The 25,977-nt window shown below is 29.2% G+C and overlaps 2 protein-coding genes across 3 annotated transcripts in view; both read right to left on the reverse strand.

Moving 5' to 3' along the window:
• LOC142319006 (GTP-binding protein 10 homolog) overlaps positions 1–25,977 on the reverse strand; it is a 33,456-nt gene that overhangs the window by 7,327 nt on the left and 152 nt on the right. Inside the window, exons 2-6 of one of the 2 annotated variants that reach the window (XM_075355793.1) lie at positions 21,097–21,334; positions 18,958–19,046; positions 16,537–16,675; positions 14,136–14,300; positions 4,898–5,116 (exon numbers count right to left, since the gene is read on the reverse strand). In XM_075355793.1, coding sequence (XP_075211908.1) covers positions 4,898–5,116; positions 14,136–14,300; positions 16,537–16,675; positions 18,958–19,011 — 577 coding nt within the window. In that variant the 5' untranslated portion in view covers positions 19,012–19,046; positions 21,097–21,334. The remainder of the gene's footprint in view (positions 1–4,897; positions 5,117–14,135; positions 14,301–16,536; positions 16,676–18,957; positions 19,047–21,096; positions 21,335–25,977) is intronic. The other variant, XM_075355792.1, reaches the window with a different exon arrangement.
• Positions 23,484–25,976, reverse strand: MED20 (Mediator complex subunit 20). The gene has a single exon (XM_075355794.1). It carries the CDS (start codon positions 25,576–25,578, stop codon positions 24,946–24,948), a length of 633 nt encoding a protein of 210 aa, XP_075211909.1. The 5' UTR covers positions 25,579–25,976; the 3' UTR covers positions 23,484–24,945.

A 25,977-nucleotide genomic window follows, 5' to 3' on the forward strand; every position in this document is an offset into this window, starting at 1 on the left:
CACTGTTACCAACTGACCTACCCGACTTGAAACACAGGACTGAAGCAACTGTCGCATCAATTACTCCAGATGCGCTGATTAAAGAATGAGATGAACTCTCCTATCGGCTGGATGTGTGCCAAATGACAAATGGTGCTGATATTGAACTCTTTGGAAATGTTCTCCGATAAGAGAGGCTAACCCAGTAAGCCCCAATTTAGAGTATTCAGCCTTCATGTTCGGCAGGGCGTCTCAAACATTTTAAGTGGGACATATGGTCATGTGATACATTGTTTTAAAGATCTTTATGACACAAGCAAAATAGTATCAAATTAAATTCTGACCATTTAAACCAAAATGGTGACCACAGATGTCATTATGTTAATTAAAAATTGAAAATATTTATAATTAAAATTTTTCAAATACTTATTTTAATTAAACTTAGTCTTGAATTTAAAAAATAATTAATTTACTAATTTTTTAACATAAACAATTTATTTTGTAAGTTGGCAATGTCAAAAATTGATCAACAATTAAAATTAAAGGCAAATTACATTTTTTCAAAATTTATACTCATTGTTGATTTTGTGATAAGTAACTAACAGATGTTGATGTGTAACTGCATTAGTGTATTTTTTAATGACATTTTGTTGTTTTTTTTTATTTGCAAACTTAAAAACGTTTATGAACATAAAAAATAAAAAAAAAGTTAAAAAAGATTAAAACAACTTAATTTAGATTAAAGAAGTTTAACCTGACTTACAAACCTGGTTTTATTTTTTAACTTAGTTAAAAAAACTGTAATCAGGGAAAAACACTTGTGTAAAAAACAATTTTTTTTTTCAATTCCATTAAGAGTAGAGATAGTATTTTTATTTGGAGGAATAAATACATACAAAGGAACAGCAAATGCATTTAATGAATGGCATCCTAATTGTACAATTTTCAGGATCGCCGTCACAAATTTAATAGAAAAATTTCAACATACTGGTAGTGTACAGTTTGGTTTAAGAGACCATTACTTTCTTTCAGTCACTTAATGTTTAATTTTTTTTTTTAATGATAAAAAGCTTGGCTGACTCAGTATAGATGAAGTTACTGAAGAATGAATATTAGCAGAAATTTCTGTCAATAATCAGAGCAATTGCATGAAATATTAATTTAACTAAATGTTCAGTGCAAAAAGTATTAAAAAACATAAATACCACCCAACGAAATTCATTTAGTACAGGAACTTATTGAAGATGGTAGATGATTTTGATAGGAGGGTTGAATTAAATAAAATTTTGATACAGAGATTAACAGCAAGAACTACTTCTTGTTTTGACATATTGTTCACTGACAAAGTCTCATTTACTTTATATGGGGCTGTTAACAGACATAATAGTAGGTACTGGTCCCAAGAAAACCCTCCCAGATATCATGAAAGTCATATTCAGCATCCACAGCAGTTAAATTTAAGGACTGGAATAACAGATGACACACATCTTGGGCCAATGGTAACTTATGTACTTATTACGGTGATATTTATGTACCGTGCTTTGCTGAATGAGTAGATAATTCGAGCTCTCAACAATTTGATTGAGATAGCTTATTCACCAAACGGATAATCTTTTTTCATGAGAGATGTGTTTTTCCAGCTAGATGGTGCCCCTCCACAATATTCTCACAACGTGAGAAATGTGTTGAACCAATAGTTTCCAAATCGTTGGATAGGTCGACATGGTAGTACTGTTTGACCAGCCTCACCAGACCTGAATCCCCTATTGTAAATGGGGGCATTTACAATCAACCGTTTAGAGCTTATAGCCAACTTCTCTCAAAGAATTAAGGAAATGCGTTGATATAGAATGTAGGAGATTTCACCAGAAATCTTTCATAATGTTAGAGAAGCTTTCGAGGAGCAATTGCATTACTGCATGTAGGAGCAGGAAGGGCAGTTTGAACATTTAATACAAAATGAGACGCAATAACATTTTTTTAACTTGAATAATTTTTTAGGTGGTATTCGTAATTCATGAAATTATAGCACTTTCTTTAAATAAAAGATTTAAAAGAATTAATTACACACATGAAAAAGTAATTAAATTGAAAAATGTTATTTAATTAAATTAAATAAAATTCTTCAAGAGCGTGAGCTTAATTAAAAGAACTATTTGAGAAATTTTAATAATTCATTTTTTCAATTTTTAATTAATGTAATGGTCATCATTTTTGTTGAAATAATCAAATTTAATTCTTTTGATACTATTTTTCTTGTCTCACAAAGACCTTTAAAATAACGTATCACATGACCATATGTTTAAAATCTTTAAGCTGCCCTGTCCCCTCCTCCATACATGAAGGCTGAATACAGTAAATTGGACTTACTGAGTTAGCCTCTCTTATCGGAGAAGATTCCCAAAGAGAAAATCAGGATACCTCAAATAACAAAAAACTTAATGGGGAGCACACAACCATAGTTCTAACTACCTGAAACAAGGAAATTGTTGGCTGCCATTTTGGATGAGCAATCAGAATTTAGTTTTATTTGTATTATTTTTCTCATCTCATTGAGCTCTTTAAAGTGATATATCAAATGACCATTGGTCCCATTTAAATATTTGAGTTGACCCCCCTCCCCTGCCCCATCGACACCCAAAATCAAACAATTAAATATACATTCATAGAATCCCTCGTTACAAGGAAGAACGGTGTAAACCACATCCAGTTATTTTAATTATAAAAGAAGGTACAGTGGAATTTTTTTGGGGGTTTTTCCACGCATAAAACACTTTTGCATTATCATCGCCCAATAATAATAATCATCATGCCTGATATATATCAGACATGATATATTTGTCATATTTAAAAAAAGGACATATCTAAATTAAAAAAAAAAAAATAGAACTACCATCTGCTTTACGGCAAATGGCATGAATAGCTGAAATACTCTACAGTAATTTAAATACTTGAATATAAATGGACGGCCAAAAGAAATCATAAAATGAAGATAAAAATATTTCATTATCCCCTAAAATAGTGCCTGAAGACACTTATGGGATGTGAGTAAATAAGAACATGTTGAAATGTTGGGCTAATTATATCTAAGGCCTTATTAATGGCATACAGTTCTGCAATGAAAATACATACTGGTGATAATGAGAAGGCCAAATGATAAAACCTTCAGCATATCAAACATTTTTAGACACTTTACCTTCAGCTCCTTCAACTGTGTTACCCATGTTATTCATTGGTCTAACCACATTCCTAAAAATCTAACCCGTGTGCATGTCTCAACTAGATCATCATGTAAACATAGTTGAGGATCAACATGTACCCTTAACCAAGAAAAGCAAATGTACTTTGTTTTTTCCAGAGAAAAGGTAGATTCATTCGATTCGCACCATGCTTCTAAGCAAGTTATTGCGTTTTGAAGCAGCCTCTAGCCTGTAGCTAATGTTCTGTGTTACATAAGCAGAAAAATCATCTACAAATAAAGAGCACATAACCAGATTTCACACACAGTTTGTTATACTATTAATGGCTACAGCATAAATGAGTTATTTTTCAGCCTCCCTGGAAAATACAGTATATAATAAATACATATATTTATATATACATAAAATTACAACTTTAACAATGCTAAGATTCAGAATTATAATATGGCTAAATACACATGCTCTACACAGTAATAATTCTGAATTATAGTGGCCTCACCTCCAACTTTGAAAAATCATAATATACATTATTTTTATTTAAAATAAATGAACAAATAAATTAAAATAAAGTAAATCATCATATCAAAGACATACTGTTTGCAAAATTAAGTTGATAATTGTAACTGCGAAATATTGGCATCACGATTTCAGCTTTGTTTTTTATGAAAACTGAACTAAACAACATCTAAGTCAAAATAAAATCATTCAAGTGAAATCAGTCATCATAAAAGCATTATTGTTGCAATAAAATTTTGCCAGTTATTATTAAAAATAATGAAACATAAATAATATATTTTTATTACTTAGAAATAATTAATTTACATAAATCAAACAAAACATAAAATATTGTGCTTATAAGTTCAAGAAAAGATAATTAATTAATAGGTTCTGACTATACCTACAATCATGTAGTAATATTTTACCTGATTTTATCTTTTTTATCATTAAACATGGACCAGGCATGTTACTTCTGAAAATATATAATATACCAGCAATAAATGTGTAGTTATTAGTCGCACTGATCTCACCAACGTATGAAAATAAGCTCAGGTTTCTGTGATCATGCCATGATAAACTCTAAATACCTTAAATGTATCTATTAATGAATAATAAAACATTCATGATAAATAACTGTGAAAACAATGACTTTAAACAATATAAATTTCAAGTTTAATAAAAATTGGAGAGCAATCCAATGTATGTTATTTTACCAACTACTTTAGTGGATATCTTGACCATAAGCGTTTATGATAACTAATTATCCCATACTTGTTCTATTCTATCTTTAAAAATGATAATTTAATTAGGCAATTAATCAATTTAATTAATAATTAAATTTGATTAAGCACTGGAGAACAGTATATCTTATTCCTCATTATGCAACTTCCCAAAGAAAGCACATTTTGGGCATAATGCTTTTGCAATGACTAATTTCAGTGGCACAATTCTACTTTGATTTTAACCAATATATGATTCAGCTTTCATAAAAGTGCGAGACAAAACTGAAATCTAAAGTTACCATATCAAAAAACTTCCAAAGAACATATCTTGGGCAAGATGCTTTTGTAACAATTAATTTAACTCTTATTATTCTATATTGATCGTATATAATATATATAAATTTCAAGTATTGTCAAAACTGTAAATGAGACTTCTATTTATAAATTAAAATTAAAAACTGATAATTTTTATTAATAATAACTATTATATTTACTTACAAGGATATGAAGCAATTTTTGGTTTAGCTCTAGACAATGCAGACAACAATGTAGATTTTCCAGCATTAGGAAATCCAACAAAACCTACATCAGCAATTAGTTTTAGATCAATTGTAATTACTTGAACTTCTCCTTTCATTCCGCCATAACCACTCTCTGGACAACCTCCTGCACCACCTCTGGCAATTAATATTTGCCTTCCTTCCTCATTAAGTTCACCTGTCAATAGAATGGTCAAGATAACATTCATCAGTAAATAAGTATGTAACTAATCCCAAGCCTATGTTGTAAAATGAATATTGTTGGGGTATTCCATTTTAATTCAACAAATTTTCAAAAATTTTATTGCATCAATATTTTTGATTTTCATGATATTTGGTATACGATAACTACCCACCTTGTAGTGGCAAAAATATATTTTTTTATATTTAAAATTTTTTTTTCTTGATTAATAGACTATTTTCTAACTTGCCAACAGGTAAAAACTATTTTTGTCACTTTTTCCATGAGCTGTATGTAGCATTCTTACGTTAAATCATACATAAGTCAAAAAGGGATTTTTAGAAAGAGTAAAGATGGAACTTCAATTTAGTGTAGTCAAAATTCATTTTGTTACATAACCAAATCTTGTAATGTTTACTGAAGTTATGTTTACAAATTGTTGTTTTTTTTTTCAAATTTTGGGTCCAAAATAAATAATAAAGGATTTAGGAAACAGGCCTGTTTTTTACCTTTCACCTCTTAGGTACTAGTAGCACTTATAAAAAAAAATGGATTGTTACTGATTGTTCTTCATTAAAAAAATGGTCACCAAATTGTACGATTTTGAAAATGTCTCATTTTTGGGGCCCTTAAACCACATGTGGGGCTAGTGGAAAAAATCTTAAATGTTTATAGCAGTAAGTACTTTTTATGCACTTTAAATCCATATAAAATTTATTTTGTTACTGAAAGGGGTTGATGAGTGATGAAGCCATCAAAACTACTAAAAACTTAAACAATGTATTCAAAAAATTCACGCATGTATTTTTTCAGATAATAATATAGGCCTCCTATACACAATATTTTGATATTTCTATAGTGAGGTAGCTTATATTCTAGATGAGAAGTCGGCAACCTTTTTGTCAGTAAGGGCGCAAAATAAATTCAAAAGGTATTGGGGCGCATTAAAAGTTATCAGGGACTACACAATAAGCACATATATTTGCCTTTACAGTCAATAAAACAGAATTGTTTGTTTTTCTCAGTCAACGTTAAAACAATAAATTCTTTTTCCTTCACAATTATTCATGATGGGTTAATTGTAAAATCCGTTTAACCAGTACAACATGTATTTGATAGTGAAAAGCGCAACTATCTTGCTTGATATGGTTACTAATAATACGTAAATAACAAAATATAGTCAATAATAATAACATTCAAAATACACAGCACTCAGAATACGGTAACATACTACAAAATTTATCAGAAGCGAGAATATTCCTACCTGTTAAATAGCAGGTGTGTCAGTGTATGACTTGATTGCCATTTGTTGACACTGAACTTGCGCAATTATATTGTCTTATATATGTGCGATGCTGATATGGTTATTGGGCTTAGTAGGCGTGTAATATAGTGAGACCTCACTATATTATAACCTCACAAGGGTGCCATGGCACCCACAGGTGCCGCATTCCCGCCCCCTGTTCTAGATAGTTTGTTACTTAAAGTATGACTCATACACACAAACTCATGTTTAAATACAAAAGTGAATAGACATGAATGTGTGCGTAATCCTGAATGTAAACATTGTAGAAGGATCAGTTATACTTGGGCTGGCCAATGTACGAGCTTGTGATGTCATATGCATACTGCGTATTACTACTCAGCCTGAAAACATCAACTCTGTGTATCAAATTGAGGTATTACATTTTATCATATTGTACGCAGTAATAACTGAGTCAATCCATTTGAAGTGACCCAAGGGTGGTTTTGCTTGACCAATTAAAAAAAATTGAAACTCACCCACTTGTTTCCTACATGTTTCAGGGCCTTAACACTATTTTTTTTTAATTATTTATTTAAGCAGTTTACATGTGGTGGCCATTTTTGTTACGGTGCGCACACCTATTTTTGTGATTGTAAGGGTTTACGGAAAAAATCATAACTAAAAAACTATCGGTCCTGGAAGGATGAAACAATAGCAATTTATTCATATTTTCTCAAGGTAAAAGATTGGTCCAGTGGTTTATTTACCTATCGCTCTTCTTTCTATGAGATAATTACCAATAAAGTTGAACATGAAAAACGATGAAATATCACTTTCGATATTTTTTTTCAAGAGGCAGGGATGGCATGCATAGTTTGAATTATTTTTTTATATGTAGGTATATGTTAGTAGTTTTACCATAAATACTGTTAATGGTGATATACTTATTCCTAAATTTTTATGAATTTTTGAAAATTAACTTTTTTAAAAAATTCAAATTTTGTCTTCAAATAAGTCTGATGGGGCTAATGATAAAAATATCAAATTTGCACAACTTGCAGTGTTTTTGTAGATGTTATGGCAACTAAAAAAAAGTTCCTTGTGTATTGTACTAATAAAAAACTTATAACCTCTCAAAAATTATGAAAAATCTGTTAAAAGCAATACCATTTTGACTCACTAACTAATTAAGTGCTCCAAGGGGGTTTGTTGTCTTCTTGGTACTTTAATATTTTTATACTTATTATTATATTACTTATATAATTATTTCTTATTATTATAGTTAAAATAGACTTGTGAACCATTCAACTGCAGTGATTCAAATCATGATGGTAAGGTGGGAGTCTAAGAACTCAATACCCATGTTTTTTCAAAAGTTCATCAAAGTGATATTTTTGTACTTTAGTCTTATGTATCTTTACTAATTCATATAACTGTGGTTTCAGCATTTTTGAACTATATGGAATATGGGTTTTCTCCAGCCAATTGTTCATATCTTTTCTTCTGGAGTTAGAATTTGGCACTTTATCAATACCTGTACTGTGATAAGGGGCATTATCAACAACTACCAGGTAAAAGATTTGGAATCAATTTTTCACACGCCACAAGTGGTGCTACCATTTCAAGTGGTAGTTGCCACTTTTTGAACTGGCTTTCCAAGTTAGTAATGTGTTTGAAATAAAACCCATTTTTCCTCCAGCAGGAATTACTATTAAATGGCCACCTTTATTAATTGGCACATGAAGTCCCTCAACAATACCATTAGACCACGACTTTGTCGAACAATGTCAATTTAAAACGTACATTTCATCCAAATAAATAATTGTAGCATTGCTTTATCTGTACTTAGCCATTGCCTGCAAATATTCGGCTCTCTTCCACCTGATATTGGATTTCTCAATTAAAAGTTTTCTATTATTTTCAGTTTTACGTCATTTTAAACCTAACTCTTTCAAAATAACAGTTAAGGTTGATTCAATGCCTTTAAAATCGATGAAGTGATAAAATAGATGACTGAAGTTCTATTATGTTTTATAGTTATGTTTTTTGAAGTAGGTAATTCACTTTAATATGAATGACATTCATTAACTGATCTTTTAACTACACCTAAATCAAAACTGTCCAGTCCAGTGACAGGTTTCAAATGTCATTTATACTTTTTCGATGAGCTGAAAAATTGGAATGTTGATTGAAGAATCATGGCTTTTTTCTTCTGAGTTTTTGAACCTCTGTTCTTGATATTCCAAAAGCAGCTGCAGTTCTTTCTTCGCATTTTTGAATGCTAATTATGTGTTTGTCGTCAGTTAATTTACCTACTTTTAGAGCTTCCTTTATCATAAAATCATAAATATAATTGATAATTTCACATTCTTGACTTCTAAGTTTTTTTTCTTAAGTACGAATTTAAATTTTGCCATAACAAAAAAAATAAAAATAAATAATATATTACAAAAAATTTGCGAAAAACATGAGTAATTATAAAATAATATGACTGCACAAAAATGCTATCTGAATACCTTCACCAAACGTGATATAAACTGGTCTAAAGTTTATTTCTTTATACACACATTGTGTACTAAACAGATCTAAATATAATCATGATGAAAGACATCATTTCTAACTGCATGTATAAATGTTTACAGGCCTGTACATAATACTAATCAGAGCATTAGACATTGGTTAAGGAATTATTGTTTGCAAGATTGAATCATTAAGCATTTTTATACATTTAAACAACTCAAGTGCAAAGAATTGAACACACAACCACATAAATGTATTGTTTGGACGCCCATATTGTTTGTAAGTCGAAAAATGAAATAAAAATAACAATTACGTGCAAAAATAATGTTTTGGAAAACAATAATATGAGATGTCAGCATGTGACATCACAAGCTCGTAGATTCGCTGGGGCAACTATACTGTTTTAATGTGATATGTTATATTGTTGCTAGTGTTAATACTGTGGTTAGGTGATGTACACTTGCTTATAAAGTAATTTTATTAGCAGTGAACTTCTCTTTTATGCGATATCTTTTATTTTTAATTTTATTAATTAGAGAAATTTTTATTTTAGCTGTAGAGAAACTGGTATACGACAAAGTGAGGTGCAATTGGTGGTTTTATAATTTATCCTAACTGTACTGTTATTGTAAGAACCCTTGAATTTTATAAAAACAGATTATGGAGTGTTCAACTGGCATTCACACTGAAACAGTATGTCAAAAATTAACTTACAATAGATATTTAGTATTGCACAATATTTTAGAGTTTCTGAACAGCAAATAACATTGATATCTTTAAGAAGTGGATGTACTAAAACAAAAAATATCTGTGCTTTTCATAAAACCAAATAATTAGATAAATATTTTCATATTAATGGGAAAAGTTTCTCTGACCCAGTTAGCTGTCACATTAAACTGGTTAAGAAATCTCTTCGAGAAATATCTTTGACACTTTCAACAAGCAATCCTAATTTAAAATTAATTCCAAGCATCCTGACCCTGTAGGGGAAGACACCCTTCACCACCCCTTCCATTACGAGCCCTTATGGGCTTTACCGGAGGTCATCTTCGAAACCTCGGCTTTTGACATATTCCAGTCCACGTTGGCCAGGATACCACCGATGCGAATGCCTCGAGGGACATTCCTATCAGTGTAATACTATTTAATGAACTCACAACAAAACACATCTCACCAAGTCTAAGCAAGACTGAAATTCTTAACTAAACAAAGGCATTGAACTACCTACCCATGGAAGGTAAAAGTGAGTTCAACACACAACATGAAACATAAAAATATTACACGGAACAATACCAACACAGTAACATTGAAACAGAACAAAGAAAAAGAACAACAAAAACTTAATTTATAAAACAAAAATAGAATAAAAGATAAATCCAAGCAGAGCTCTAGATCCCCTCAGCAATCCTTTCCTTTGCTAAATACACTATAAAACTCTCCACTATTGCCCATTCGGCCTGGCTTCTCCAGTTTACATTAATTCCAGGCAGAGCACTGTGTACAAAATGCTTAAACAAAATACAAAAACCATACAAGATGATACAGAAAGCAAATCGGAATGTTAAGATATATTTGAGCCTCAATGTGTTATAGTGAGTGAGTCAGCGAATAAAGCTTCTTCAGCACTTGGCTCTTCCCCCATTAAGATTCAAAGATTATTGAGGAGCGCAAAGAAACCATTTTAAAAAAAAGTTACAAAAATAGCTGACAGGAAGAAAATTAATATTCAAAAAAGGCTTATCTTATGTAACTTAAAAGAATTGTACACAACCTTAAAAAAAAACATAATTTAAAAATTGTTTTATCAAAATTTGCTGATTTAAGACCAAAATTTTGTGTTCTGGCTGGTGGGTCATGTACTCTGTTTTGTGTGTGTGTGTGTGTGTGTGTGTGTGTGTGTGTGTGTGTGTGTGTGTGTGTGTGTGTGTGTGTGTGTGTGTGTGTCACCCACCAAAATGTAAAACTCATATTATCTGCTCTAAAAATGAAATTTTATTATAAAATTCTCCTTTCAACCATGGTATAAGATATAGAAAATGAATGCATGCTGTCAAAATGTGAAAAATATCCAGGCACTAATAAAAGATTACTGCAAGAGAGCTGGGATGATTTTGATTCTGAAATTATCGTCAAATAGTGGGTTTCTGTTGACCGTTGTGAACTAAGTTTTCAAATTCTTCCATTTCAGAGTACTTGGATAAACTTACTGAAATTTAAATAATCTAAAATGGCATCATTTTGTTGCAAAGAAACAAACTAATTTCCTCAACATTAACATGAAAAGTTAACATTAACATTAACATGAAAAGTTAATAAAAGGAAAGGAAATGAAAAGAAAAAGTCTTTAGCAAAGGAAAGGATTGCTGAGGGGATCTAGAGCTCTGCTTGGATTTATCTTTTATTCTATTTTTGTTTTATAAATTAAGTTTTTGTTGTTCTTTTTCTTTGTTCTGTTTCAATGTTACTGTGTTGGTATTGTTCCGTGTAATATTTTTATGTTTCATGTTGTGTGTTGAACTCACTTTTACCTTCCATGGGTAGGTAGTTCAATGCCTTTGTTTAGTTAATTGAGAACTTGTTGGAGGGTGTATTGTAATGGGAGACTTCTCTCAAAATTTTCCTTTTATGATACAGGATGAAGTCCAATCACATCATGGTCAAAAACTTATGCCAAAGTATATCCATTTCTCATATATTTTAAAAAAGAAGGAAAATTACAAAGCCAAAGCTATTGTGTGATTATTGAGTGCTTACATTGTGTGAAGCACAATAATACATCGTTTTTCTGCTTCCAAAAGCAAGTTATAAATAAAGTAAAAACACTGTTACCACATGTTGAATATTTTTTTATGTTTAATGACTCATCAGCTCAGTATAAAAATAAAATTTTAATAAATTTGTGTTACCATCAAGATTTTGAAATCGCAGCTGAATGGCATTTTTTTACCTCATAACATGGAAGAGAACCATGTGATGGTATTGGTGGAACTGTAAAAAGGCTGTGACTAAAGCAACCCTTCAAAGGACAGTGAACAATCAAATTCTTGCACCTTCTGAAATGTACAATTATTGCAAAGACAATATTAAAAATATAACATTTATTTTCTGTTCTAATAAAGATGTTCAAGAGACTGAAGTATACCTCTCATTATCAGGAATAATAACAGTCCCAGAAACTAGAACCTTTCATAGTTATATTCCAACAAGTCAAAAATGTATTCTGAAAGTCTGGGCTACCTCTGAATCAGAAACATTTACATTAGAATCGTAACACAAGGACATTAGTGTTTCTTTATAGATTTACAAAGTCAAAATGTAAAAATTATGTCTGCTGCATATACAATGGCAAGTGATGGTTAGGCGAAGTCATTGAAGTCAAAATAAATGAAAATGAAGAGGGATATTGAATACACTTTTTCCATCTGCAGGGTCCTAATACTTCATTCAAGAAATCATTGAGGGATAATCAAACATGGGTTCACTGGAAAATATTTTTAGGATTCTCACGCCTTCAGAGCTTTTTCTATCAACTACTGGAAGGGGACAAAACATTACATCAAAGATGAATGAGGACTTATCAGTTCTACTCAATAAAAAAAATAGCAGGAGCACTAAGTTATGTTAGTTAAGTTTGTTATCAAAAAGTGCAAGATTTATTCATAACTTCCATTAGCAGGAGTAAAATAAGGTAATAGTGAACTGAACAACTTGTTAATGTATTTGTATTGTTTATCATTTCGTAATTGACTATTTATTAATTAACAATTTATTCATTCTAATGAGTTTAGTTGTAATTTTTATAATCTGAAAAAAATACATAACATCAGTATTTTTGGATACATTGTTTATGGTTAAAAGGAACTGTGTTTATAGCGTTTTTTTTTTTTTTGGCTTCATTACTCGTCAATCCCTTTGAGTGATAAAAAGTACTTACTGCAGTAAACATTTCAGATTTTTGCCACTTGTGTTACATGTGGTTTTTGAGCCCAAAAAATGAGACATTTTCAAAATCTTATGATTTGGCGGCCATTTTTTTAATGAAGGACACTCAGTAACAGTCCAATTTTTTTTTATATGTACTACTAGTAACTAAGTTAAAAGCTAAAAATAGGCCTGTTTCCTAAGCCATTTATTATTTATTAGGGCCCAAAATTTGAAAAAAAACAACAATTTGTAAATGTAACTTCAGTAAACATTACAAGATTTGGTTATGTAAAAAAATGAATTTTGAGAACATTAAAATGAAGTTCCATCTTTACTCTTTCCAAAAATTCCTTTTTGACTTCTGTATGATGTAAAGTTAAGAATGCTACAGCTCATGGAAAAAGTAACAAAAATTGTTTTTACCTGCTGGCAAGTTAGAAAATAGAATATAGTTAGAAAAATTTTTTTTTAAAAACATAAAAAAATATATTTTGGCCACTAAAAGGTGGGTAGTTAAATACCAAATATCATCAAAATCAAAAATAGTGATGCACTGATCATGTGTTGGATTAAAATGGAATACTCCAGGATGCTAAGCTCTGAGACATCTAGGAACCATCACAAATTATTGATTAAGAAATTAAGATAGTAAATTCTAATTACCCCCATATTTTTTTCATTTATATCAAAAAACAACTTAACCACCAAATATAGTAAGAGAAAAATCTAGTACCAACTCCACTGCCATACAATCCATTATGGCAGTGAATTTGTGTTGTTACAATTTTTATGTTTTCTAAGTGTTTAAGTTTTTATTTCTTTTTTGTTTTTGTTATTTGTTGATGTAATTGTAGAATTAGGTGCTGACTGATGATGTGGGACCCTGCAAAAGTCGACTATTGTTATTAGTTTTTTTTAGGTTTTCTGTAACTATGTTTTAGTGGTTAAATTGTCCTTTTGGATATATATATATATACATCATCCTTTAAACTAGTTCATAAAAGGGAAGTATATAAAAATCTTACAAATCCCTTCAGAACCAACTCAGAAAACTGAGTATAATAAACATTATTAGAGAAATAAATAAATAAATAATAACAAATTAGCTTAATGAAAATGTCCTAACATCCTACCAAATTTTTGTTAACAACTTAAATTACTTCATTTTTGTAAACTGATAAATTAAAAAAAAAACAGATTCATTTTATAAAAAAAAAAAAAAGGTGTTAAAAAAATATTATTTTAAACAGTAGTAAAAAATAAACTTCAAAAGTGCAATTCAACATTTGAGACAAATCTAAGAAAAATCAGTATAAATATCCTTACCTAAACTTAGTTTTCTTTGGTTATAAACTGTTATTCCAACTGGAGCTTCAATCATTTTATCTTCACCTCGCATTCCTAAAATACACCTCTTATGACTATCTTTACCATTGGCAGCAGTTACTTTCCTATCTTTAAACTTTTTCAATACATCTTTCAAAGTGAGACCTAGAAACAAAACATTGACAGCAGTTAATTTATCTTTAAACTTTTTTACTCAGCTTTCAGGCCGAGACTTTTTTTATTTTTATTCAAAAATAACAAAAACTTTAAACATTGTAAGAAGTAAGGGCACCAGATTATTTAACAGAATTTTTACAAGGCCTGCAGAAAACTATCACAAATTTTTAATGGTAACAATAAGGTCATTTCTCAACTATATTTACTTAGATTAAAAATTTTCAGTGCAGATCAAAAGTGAGTTATCAAACAGTCTGAAGCTGAAATTACAGTATAGATTCATAAGACTAAATTTTTAACAATAGCAAATTTAAATTAGAATTATCATTTGAGGAAATTTTTCTGTAACTGGTTGTACTAGATTTTTATATCAACAAAAAGAATTTTTCAGTCTGAGCCAGTTTTGTTGCTCCTATTAGCATGGTACGATGTTAGTTACTTATTCCTCTATTTTACTTGACCCAACTTAATGATTCTTTGAATAGCCAAAACACAAATAAGTTTAATAGAGTGAGGTTTGGACTACATTGGATGTAGCAAAATTTCCCAGCTATCTTTCAACTCTGAAGTTTTGTAATGTTCAGAGAATTATTCTCTGAATATTCATCATAAGATAATTTTTCCTGATCAATGAAATATTATTTGAATATTATATTATTCAATGAAATAGAGTAATTTGAGTTTCCTAGACACATAAAGTTTGATATCTTTATAATTTTGGTGAATTTAGAATGGCACAGGTTTTATGTTAATATAATTTGTTACCAATAGTTGAGGCAATATTAATACTTAAATTATAATTTTGAGGGACACTTTCTACATAACACGCCTTTATTCATAAACAGTTTATGAATGTGAGATTCTAAAACTGTAGTTAACAACTTAATTGGTCATCGCTCATGATGGTTACCATTAACAACTGTTCTGTCACTTTTGAATTATTTAACTCCCTTTTAAAGATTTGCATGTTCATAAAAATATTGTCAGTTTGCTTGATCATCCAGGGATAAATTTCAGATGGTATTACACACCCGAAACCAGAGATCTTGTTACTGAACACTGTTTTTTAAAAGTAAACTTTTCAAGATGATTTGCTGTTGAATTATTAGTGATAATTATCTGAATTATAATAATTATCCATCACTTTTGCTTAAGCTGATGACAGTGATGCCAAAAACAGTTATTGAAATATTATACTTATATATATTTTTTAATTATAGTTTGCATCTTACAAAATGACTTGCAATATAAATTTAATTCTGTATCTCCTTTCAGGCCTGCGGTAGAACATCTGGAATGAGACAAGATAAAGAAACAAAAATGAAATGATTTAACAATTCAAGCAGTAAAACCAAAGAGCAAAGTCTGGAGGACATTTTGTAAAACCCAGGACAAAGGAGAATCAGTAGGTGTATCTGTCTGAAAAGAAAAAGTGTAAGAAAGTAACTGAGAGAAAACTAAAAAAAAATGGGAAGAATTTACAAACGGACTGGAATATGACATCAAGGGAAATAAGAAAATGTTTTATAGAATGATAAGGAACAAAAGAAAGAAAACTGAGATACCAAAGAAGATGGAAACAGATTATGGAAGAATTGTTGATGAACCAAAAGAAAAAAGATGTTAGGGGAAGAATACTTCAAGAAACTTCTTAGCAGGGAAGGTAACATAGGAGACAGAAAGGCTGAGAATTGGAAGATATTATCTGGAAGGAAATGGAAAATGTTGTGCAAAGAATGAGTTGTGGAAAAGCACCTGGACCTGATGAATTATTTGTGGATATGATAAGATAAAGTGAGCCAGTGGGAATGCAGTGGCTGTATCATGTATTATAATGCATAAAGAAGAACAAACTGATTCCTGAAAATTGGAAGAAAGGTAACATAATCCCCTTATTTAAAAAAAGGCAACAATAAACACTGCAACTGTAGTGGTATAACGTTAATAAGCAATACAACAAAGTTGTTTGAGAGAATACATCTCAGTAGACAATGGAGACAGAACACAGTGAAGAGCAAAATGGTGAGTTAAATTACACCCTTAAATTACTAGATCAATGTAATTTTTGGTAGGAATTTTTGTGGCTCCTTATAATCTCAGTTTAGTGTTTGATTTAATTTTTATATTTGAAAACTAAGGAATCTCAAACTTGTCAACACTTCATAATCGCGAAAAGACAGTATATCAAGAAGTTTTTTAGTTTTTTATTATTATTATTACATACCTTCAACAGCTTTAATATAAACATTTCCACCTGCTCCACCAACACCTCCATATTTTGGATAACCATTTCCACCATGTCCTCCTTTCACTGTTAGTCGCACTGTATCTATAAGTTTCCCTTTCAGATGTTTTTTCATATACTGTAAAAAAATTTGAGAAAGCTTTTATTTAATAATAAAAACATGTACATACTAAGATGCAATAACTTATCAGCACTGCTTTCACAACTAGTTCAGAATTAATGTACCAGACTACTTTTTTTACATTATTGTTCTCAGTATATGCTTCCCATTATAAAGATAAAGAAGCCTAATGAAATCCTATAAAAACAGATATTTTATACTTCAGAAGGAGGCATGCTCCTTCTGAAGTACTGTATGTATTTCAAAAAGGACATAGTTACATGGAAGGCCTTTCTGACCTCACACTATTTTTAGAAAATAGCCTTAAGAAGAATAAAGCCAATGGACATACATCTGGACAAAGCATTTGGTAACAAAAACTGGAATAAAAATGTTTAAAACTTAAGAAATTTAAAAATACAATTTTTTATGACAGACTAGCACTAGTTGTGTTTTTTAAGACTAGCACTAGCTCTAGTGTTGTGAAATTGTGAACATTTCCTTTTTCCTCAGAAATCATACACTGTCAGATAAACTAAATTTTATAGTAAATTTTGTAAAAAACCATATAAACTCACAAAAGCCTTTCATAAAAGTAGGGATTCAACATTTCCTAAGCATCTCAAAGACACAAATCGAAAATCCACCAACATTGACAACAACCTTTATATTCTATACACAAACACATCTTAATACACTTAAACATTATGAAATATAACAGACAAAAAAAAATAAACTAAATGAACAGATACAAATCATATCCAGCAAATGTTTTGACTACATGTTTCTCTAATTATAAAAAAACAAACATTAACAGTTAATATCACATGATGCCAAAGTGGCACCAGCAAGTGAAGATGGTTACAAAGACAACTGAAAACATTTTGAAATAAGTTATTAAAAAAACCTTTATTATAAAATTTGCTTTGATCTGTTGTTAAATGTTATTATCATTACTGATTACTTTGGGCATAAACACAACAAATTTAAATCTAGAGAATGAAGTTATTTAGAATCTGTACAAGAATGAGGTGGCAGTATAAAAATAGAATATGTAAAAAGACAAGCTCTGATTTAGAAAGTAGTGAGACAAAGAAAGATGTAATTTGTTTCCACTGATTTTTAAGTTATACATAGAAAAAGAAACACAGAAACTGAAATTTTGAGAATGGATTAACTATCCAAGCATTGGAGTATAGCACTTAATGGTAAGAAACATGGACAGTAGGAAAAACAAAACCGAAAAGCATTAATGATGAATTGTGGATGTTAAAAATCAGACGGTTCAATAAAATTTCAAATGAAAATTTCTTAAGGTGAATAAGAGAGGAAAGAAATTTGTGGCGGAATCTTGAGGAAACAAATTAGGATATGTATCAGAACTTACAACATCCAGTAGTTAACTGGTATGGAGAGATTAAAAGCTGTAGAGATGATCAAAGATCAATATATATAAAACAGAAAATTGAGATGTAGTAAACATAAAATAAGATGTAGTAAACATATTGATGTTAAAAGCTTAGTAGTTCATAACAGAAATCAAACCAATCAAATGATCAGAAAAATGTATCTAAAAAAATAGTCATAAGAAAAAAATTATTATGATACTCATAAACAATAAAACATATAAAAATAGTACAAAAATAATTCAAGCTAATTCTTGGTTTTTCAAGATGATAATTAAATAAATATTCAACTACACATTCGGCTACTTTCATTATACTAAAGAATGTTTTGTCCTCACCATACACAGTTATACAAAGCTGAAGCAACACTGGTAAAGTTGACTAGCACTAGCTCTAGTGTTGTGAAATTGTGACAATTTCCTTTTTCCTCAGAAATCATACACTGTCAGATAATAATCAATACAATGAACAGTTATAAATATACTCAAATTCATACATACAATTGCTTGTAAGGAATGGAGAGGCTTACATTTCAAGCAAACCCAGCTAGCAACTGGAAACTGTACACAAGGATGAATGACATGCTTTTGTATCATTTTACTAACAGAAATAAAGGATTATCAGAATCCTGAAAAAATTAAACTTAAAATTAACTCTGTATAATACAACTAATTTAAAAAGAACATTTACATTTTATAATACTTTCAAGCAAATCTAATTAAAATAATTAAATAAACTAATAAAATAAAACTGGACATTGAAATTTTCGATAAGAACTAAATGGGACTAATTATGTCCTCTTTAATAAAAAATCAGTAATGGTTTTTTAATCGGTCACTAAAGGGACATAAAATTGATGCCTACTTATTATAATTAGCAAAATGTTAAACTTACCTCAATAGGATTATCAACTTTTATATTTCGTAATATAGTTGTCAAAATCACCATCTTCCTTTATGATGGCTTGCTTCATGGACAAACACCTAGAATTTAATATTCATATAGATTTCAACAAAATTTCTTTTCCCTTATAAATTTATAAAATTATATATCACGATAAGGAACAAAAAGAAAGCAATATATTTAAATAAAATTAATTTTTTAAACAAATATTTAATTTTGTAAACTTTAAAATGACACAACATCTAAAGGTGTCTAAAATTTTTTCATGCAACACAACTTTTTTTTTAATTCAAATGAAAGTTAACTCAATGTTAATATTATAATACTCAATAAAATATTTTGTGCAGATGTCAAAGTTTAGTGCGTTTAATTCTGGGTTACTTTTTTTATCAATGTGTTGTGTGATTTTGTATATTTTATTTGCAGGTTGAAAAGAACAAAAATACTCTTTCCTTCCTAAAAATATTATTAATTTTTAGCTGATGTTTGTTAACTTACTTCTAGCTCCCAGCAAACTATTATTACAAATGCTCTCTCACCTGCAAGAACATTATTTAAAAATTTACCTCAACATAATTTTTATTCTTTTGTGCACACCACAAAAGGATGTCTATGTCTTTCTGAATGCAGTAGCATCATTTATTAACTAACACATGGGGCAAGACAATGATTACATTTTTTTAAGATGGTAGTCAATAAGATTCAATTAAAAATGTTAAAACCTTATTGTAAGAAACACATTGCAAAAATAATAACAAAATTAGCTTTGATGAAAAACTTAATTTTTTTAACAGTTTTCAGAAGGCTTTTTTTAAAACTTCTTAAAACCAAAAAAAAGGAAAAAAGTTTAAACATAAAAAGAAAAATTCACTGATTTACAAAAAGAATTGTAATATCTAGTTCTACGTTAATAAATCTTCTTCAAATATCTAAATATAATTTGACTGCTAACTTCAAAATTATTTGAAAAATAACAATTTTATGCTCGGTTATTTGTTAATGCTAAAAATTATATTACAATAATTTAATATCTAATTCAAACAATAAATCTAAAACTAAAAGTGCAGCGATTAAAAGAACTAGATTTTGTAATAAAAAAAGTTAAAAACAATACCAGAAATACAAAAGGAATAATGTTTGTTCACTCATATTCTGGTGGCAAAGGAATTAAAAATTGTTTTTTAGTACTTCAAAAAATAATATTTATCTATTTCACACAAAGCCACTCACTTTGGTTTTTGTTGATGAATCAGTATTTTAATACTTCCCACAGATACTCAGGAAGTTAAAACTTATATTTTAAAGTAAATAGTAAACATATAGTGGATAATGACTCCTGCCAGTAATTTGAAAAAAATTATAGATCCTATTATTGTACCTCTTACAAATTTAATTAACAGATCTTTCAACAGTGGAGTATTTCTCAGATGTCTAATGGTCCTATTGTTATTCAAGAAAAATTCAACATTTAATTTACAAAATTGTAGGCCAATTTCATTAACTGTCTCTATTTTATAAAGTATTTCAAAAAAATTATTAAAAATAAACTTTTAACATTTCTTGAAAATCATATATAGACAAACTTCTAGCACGTATTTAGTAAAAAAAAATCTTTACTAACACAACACTTCCCAGTTTTTATAAAATATTTTATATTTCATATCGCATAGTTAACAAAAAGATTCCATTTCAATTGTTTTGTAATCTCAGTAAAACATTCAATTAGTTACAAACTTTTTACAGATGAAAAGAATGGTGGCTACAGTATTAAGGAGCTGTTTACAACTGGTTAGTATACCTTAATACCCATATAAGTAGTTACATTCATCTTTTAATAAGAATTTGCATTTAAAATTCAAGTCCTCACTTCAAGATATATAACATGAAGTGACATAGAAGGTTCCTCAGTCCCTTGCTTTTCTCATTGTTTATTAATGACCTACCTCAAATTCCTGAACCATTTATTATCTTCGCAGATGATACAAATATAGGAAGTAATTATCTAAAAGGAACTGAACATTCTAAGAGAGCAGTTCAAAAAATTATATTGGATAAACTGTAACCAACTAACTTAAATATGGATATAAAAATGTTGTATTATGCTTCTCAGGTAGACATAATTTTACTGACTGTGAAAGTGTTACATGCAGATATCAATCATTGATGTTAACCACATTGCCAATCTCCTAGGTGGATTGGTAGCATCTCTGTATTTCATCCGGAAGTCCTGGGTTTGAATCCCGATCAGGCATGGCTTTTTTCATAAGTTACAAATTTGCATTTACATTTCCATATACAAGCTTTGAAGCTTATATGACGGAAAAAACGAATGATAAATTTTACACAGCACAGGTGTGTTGTTATTGGTCTGCAAAGAATTCAATGAAAAATGCATAAAACTAAATCAGCATTTTCATGGTTAAATCATTATTATTAATAGTTGTAATGCAATTAGTAAAAATAAATATAATTACGTAAACTGAAAAAAAAAAATTAAGCAAACTACATTAATGAAGCAATAAAAAAAAATGTTTACCAGTATAAAACGAAAAAAAAAACTAGAAAACATTAAATACAATCTTGCTATGACAGTAAAGCAGAGGGCATAATGTTCACTTAAAAAAAATTGTACCACCCAATCTCTCCACTTCAATATAGAGCACACTGTAAGTTAACTTTTTTCTCACTAATCATAACACTCGTAGTGAGATGGTTGTGCATTTTTAGTTTTCAGTAATGTTTTATTTTGTATACATAGGCAAACATTTTTTTATAGCTGCATATGTGTATTTTTTGTCTACTTTTTGTATTTATAGTTTCTTTTATTAATTTCATAATAACTACAGACAATTCTTTAACAATAAAAATGTTCATTCATTCTTAATTTAATTTAAAACAGTAGTTAACATAATGAACACAAAAATGGGCATAATTTTAATGCCCATAAATTAAAATTATAAAGTGTTTCTTTTTAGTAATTAGATAAACCAAGAATTTAGAAAAGAACGCCACTAAAATTGATAAAAATCTGTTAAATTCTTAGCATATGCAACAATATTACAGAATAAAACAACAGTTGCTACATTTGCAGATTTATTTAAGTTGTCTTCTGTCAACAAACTGATAAACCACTACAAAATGCAGAAACAATCAATGTGAACCTATAGATGGATTAATCATGGCAGAAAAATATCCATTAGAGAAGCTCAATTAGATATACAGGAACTTTTGGGTTTTCATACTTGTTTCATTTTCTGCAGTTATTTATCAATGGTTAACTATTTTTTTAAATTTCAATTTATTCATATTTTGCATAAAATAGCAATTATCTATCTTCCATGATTTTAATCTATACTTACTTTGCAGTACCTAAGTCACGTTTGAAATGACCAATCATTGTCTTCCCCAATGTGCATGGTATTAGGAACTTGATATTGTGCAATTTTTTACTTTTGTCACATTGAGTCTGAACACTAATAACTTTGTTGAAGTAATGACATTACATTAAAAAATTTTCCCTTGTACTAAGCAATATGAACATTGTTCTTATTTAATATGATCACAGTAGGTAGATAAAAAATGTTACTATGCCATGAAATGATGGTTTATTACAAACTAAAAGAATTAGAAAACTAAAATGATATAATAGTTAAAAATTAAAATATCATAGTATTGTTTGCAAATAAAATTAACTGAGTAAGAAAAGAATCTATGTAATTATATTATTTTACTTTTTTCAATTGATGCAAATAACTAAATACACGCAACTGAAACTTTGTAGCACGCCAATTAAAGGATCATACTTAACAAATATCATAATCACTTGGTCATACTTGTGCCATTTTTGGGCCAAAAACTTTCTGAACTACTGTTAATTTTGGGTCATGACATAGATAATATTTTTTGGTAGCAGTTGATTCTGTTGAATACCATTTGTTGAAGGTCATTCAAATTTTTCATTTATTCATGTTAAGAAAGAAAATAAAAAATAATTCTTCATTTGATATTGTCATTTTTCTTAGGCAATCACTTACTACATACAGAAAATGCGATGCAAACAGTTCTCCTGTGCGGTATTACAACTTATAACACAGCAATCCATATTTGCTCACAATTTAGTGTGTTCTCCTTTTCTAGTTGGACACTGTGTAAAGAATTTACTTAAGTAAATGTCTTTGTTAGTTTGTTTAGTAAATGTCTTTGCTTATTTGAATAAAATAAAACATGAAATCTGTAGTAAGTGGTTGCTTTATAATTAACTGTGTTTAATTTATTAACATCCTATCCATGACACATTACGATAAAGCTAGAAATAATGTTACTTGAAATCATGTAACTTTATCTTTCATGTTACCTAATTCAAACAGAATGTAATAGCAAAACATGCCAAAACAGGTACCATGAATTCCACGCTGACTAAAGAAGCTTTCATTGGTAATTATTATATTAGGTAACATATAAATAACACATTTTGATATTAAAATCTGTTTCACTTTATTTATTATTATAATATAATATGAGTCTTTAATTCAGATTGTTCATGTTAAAGATGAAAAAGATTAATAAAATTTGTTTCAAACATAATATCAATATATGCCAATAATGATAAGGAAACAATTATTGATACAGTATGTATGTTTAGGAAAAATATGAGTTGATCAGATTATGAAATAAATCAAACTTACTTTGATATAATATTACAGTCTAAATAATTTTGCAATAATTTTAATGAATTGATTAGTTTTTCAATTAAAATATAGTACTTAAGTTTGTAATATGTATTTTTTTCCACAATAAACAAATCTAAAAGAATTAAAATCAGAACAAAAGCAATTTATAAGATATATCTTGATAGGTTAGTTCATAGATTGAAAATATACTTCAAAAATATGAAAATTATTTTTGTTAAGAAACCTACATAGATAAATAAATTAATGAAATAATCTCATCTACTTTTATTAGTTTTATTTAAAACAATACTTTTCAGGACCACCAAACATTTGAAGTCAACACTGTACATAATGTGGAATTAACATTCAAATAAATACATAAAAGAATACAATTTGGTGCTTCTGAGAATAAGATATACTGGTGTCATCTACAGAATACCATCATAATACATAATTTTACTAAGCTATCCTTCAAATAGTTAACAATTTAAACTTTGAAATACAAAAAAATAAGACTGTTTGGCTTTCAACAGTGTTGTGTAGTGATGCAAATTTGGAAAATTGGTCCTATGAAAACATTCATAGGACCAAATTGTCAACAATAGTTGACAATTTGCAGAAGAATAAACTATTTATAAAACTAAATTATACACACAATTCTAAAATATACTAACAAAACATATATCTTCATTAACGTAACATACATTACACTAGCTTTCAAATTTTAAAATCAAAGAATATGAGATAATTTGTGTTTAATTTTATTCCAATGTAGGCCTAGTTTATACTGCTTAACAACAAATTATAATTAAAAAAACTAATGGTGAAATAGACTAACAGAAAAGCTTTTTTTAGAATTACACGAGTTTATGTAATAAGTTACATTGTGCTTAGTGTAAACAGCTAACCTGTCGTAAAAAATTATTAAGGTTTAACAAACAACACCAGGAAACATTCCTAGTGTTCCTAGCAGTTCCTGATGGAAGCTAACAAAGCTAGCAAGTTGTTAGTTATACAGGTTCATTGAAGTTGTTTGTTTATTTTAAATAAGAAAGCTTTTAATATTTAACATAAAACATCTTCATTATATAATTTTTATCACTAAAATGCACAGTTTAATTACTTTTTCAGTTAAAAATTAAGCTTGTGATCTTATTCTTTATCACTAACTTAGTATTCCCAGCTGAAACATTTTTAAAATTACAACTGATTGGTTAAATTAATAATTTCTTTGAAAAAAAAATTGTTTTTTAATAACATTAAAACAGTTTTAATTCTCTTGAAAAAAAGCAATAACTGTGTAATAAGACTATTGATATTGAAGAACACCTGAAGCTTTACGATACATTGAGAAATGGTCTAAATACTGGTGTATAGTATCCATAGGTTGATAAATTTCATTCATCCTATTCAGTAAGTACTGGGGTGGCGTATTTTGAACACAACAGCCTAAGAATCCTTGTAAAAATTCTCTGAGAAGATCCCAACAGTTTGCAGGCACAACACAAGGTCTATACTCTATCTCAACAAGGATCCCTTTGAAATTTTGACTCATGGTTACACTTCCAAGTTTTATACAAAAATCACCCAATTCAAAACGAGGACCTTTAGATTCAACTTTTGTCTGCTTCTTGGAAGTGTATATTGGAGTCATTTTGAGCATTAAAAGATCAAAAAGCCCATCGGCAACTAATGGTATTGTCTTTGTACCAGTTTCAAGAAGTGAGAAAACAGAAGCTGGCTGTTCCGAATTGTGAAGAACATGTACAGTTCTAGCAGGTGCTCCGAGAGATGGAACAGACATATAAGTATCACAATCTACCAAAAACTGACCACACTGTACTGCTCCAAGAGCCATCAAGCGCTTAGTTAAAAATTCAATTGTCTGAGGTCCTGTTCTATTCTCGCCCATAGGGAACTGCTGCAACACTGTAACCCCCATTGTTCCGTTAAAATTACTAGTCACAGTTCCGTTAAAATTACTAATTTACTATGGCAACAAATCCACTTCACATAAAAACAAGTAAAAGACAAGGTCATTAACATTACAAATAGATTTTTTAAAGAAATGAACTGCCTTCAATAACATAAAGCAAATGTTTGTTGTTATTTCTATATCGAAATTTCTTATAATAATCACTTTAAATGATTCACAACAAACAATACACGATGAAACTACGAGGTTAGATTTTAAAACAGCTGATCGTGTACAAAAGTAGAAGCAATTATAATCACAGTAAAAATGGTAGCGTCGCAAACATTCAACGGAAATGTAATTATTTCTGTATTTGTATGAAACCAAAAAGTCATATTGAAAACAAGTACAGAAAAATGGTATATA

This window comes from Lycorma delicatula, chromosome 2 (genome assembly GCF_047948215.1).
Source record: "Lycorma delicatula isolate Av1 chromosome 2, ASM4794821v1, whole genome shotgun sequence".
In the NCBI taxonomy this organism is placed as follows: Eukaryota; Metazoa; Arthropoda; class Insecta; order Hemiptera; family Fulgoridae; genus Lycorma; species Lycorma delicatula.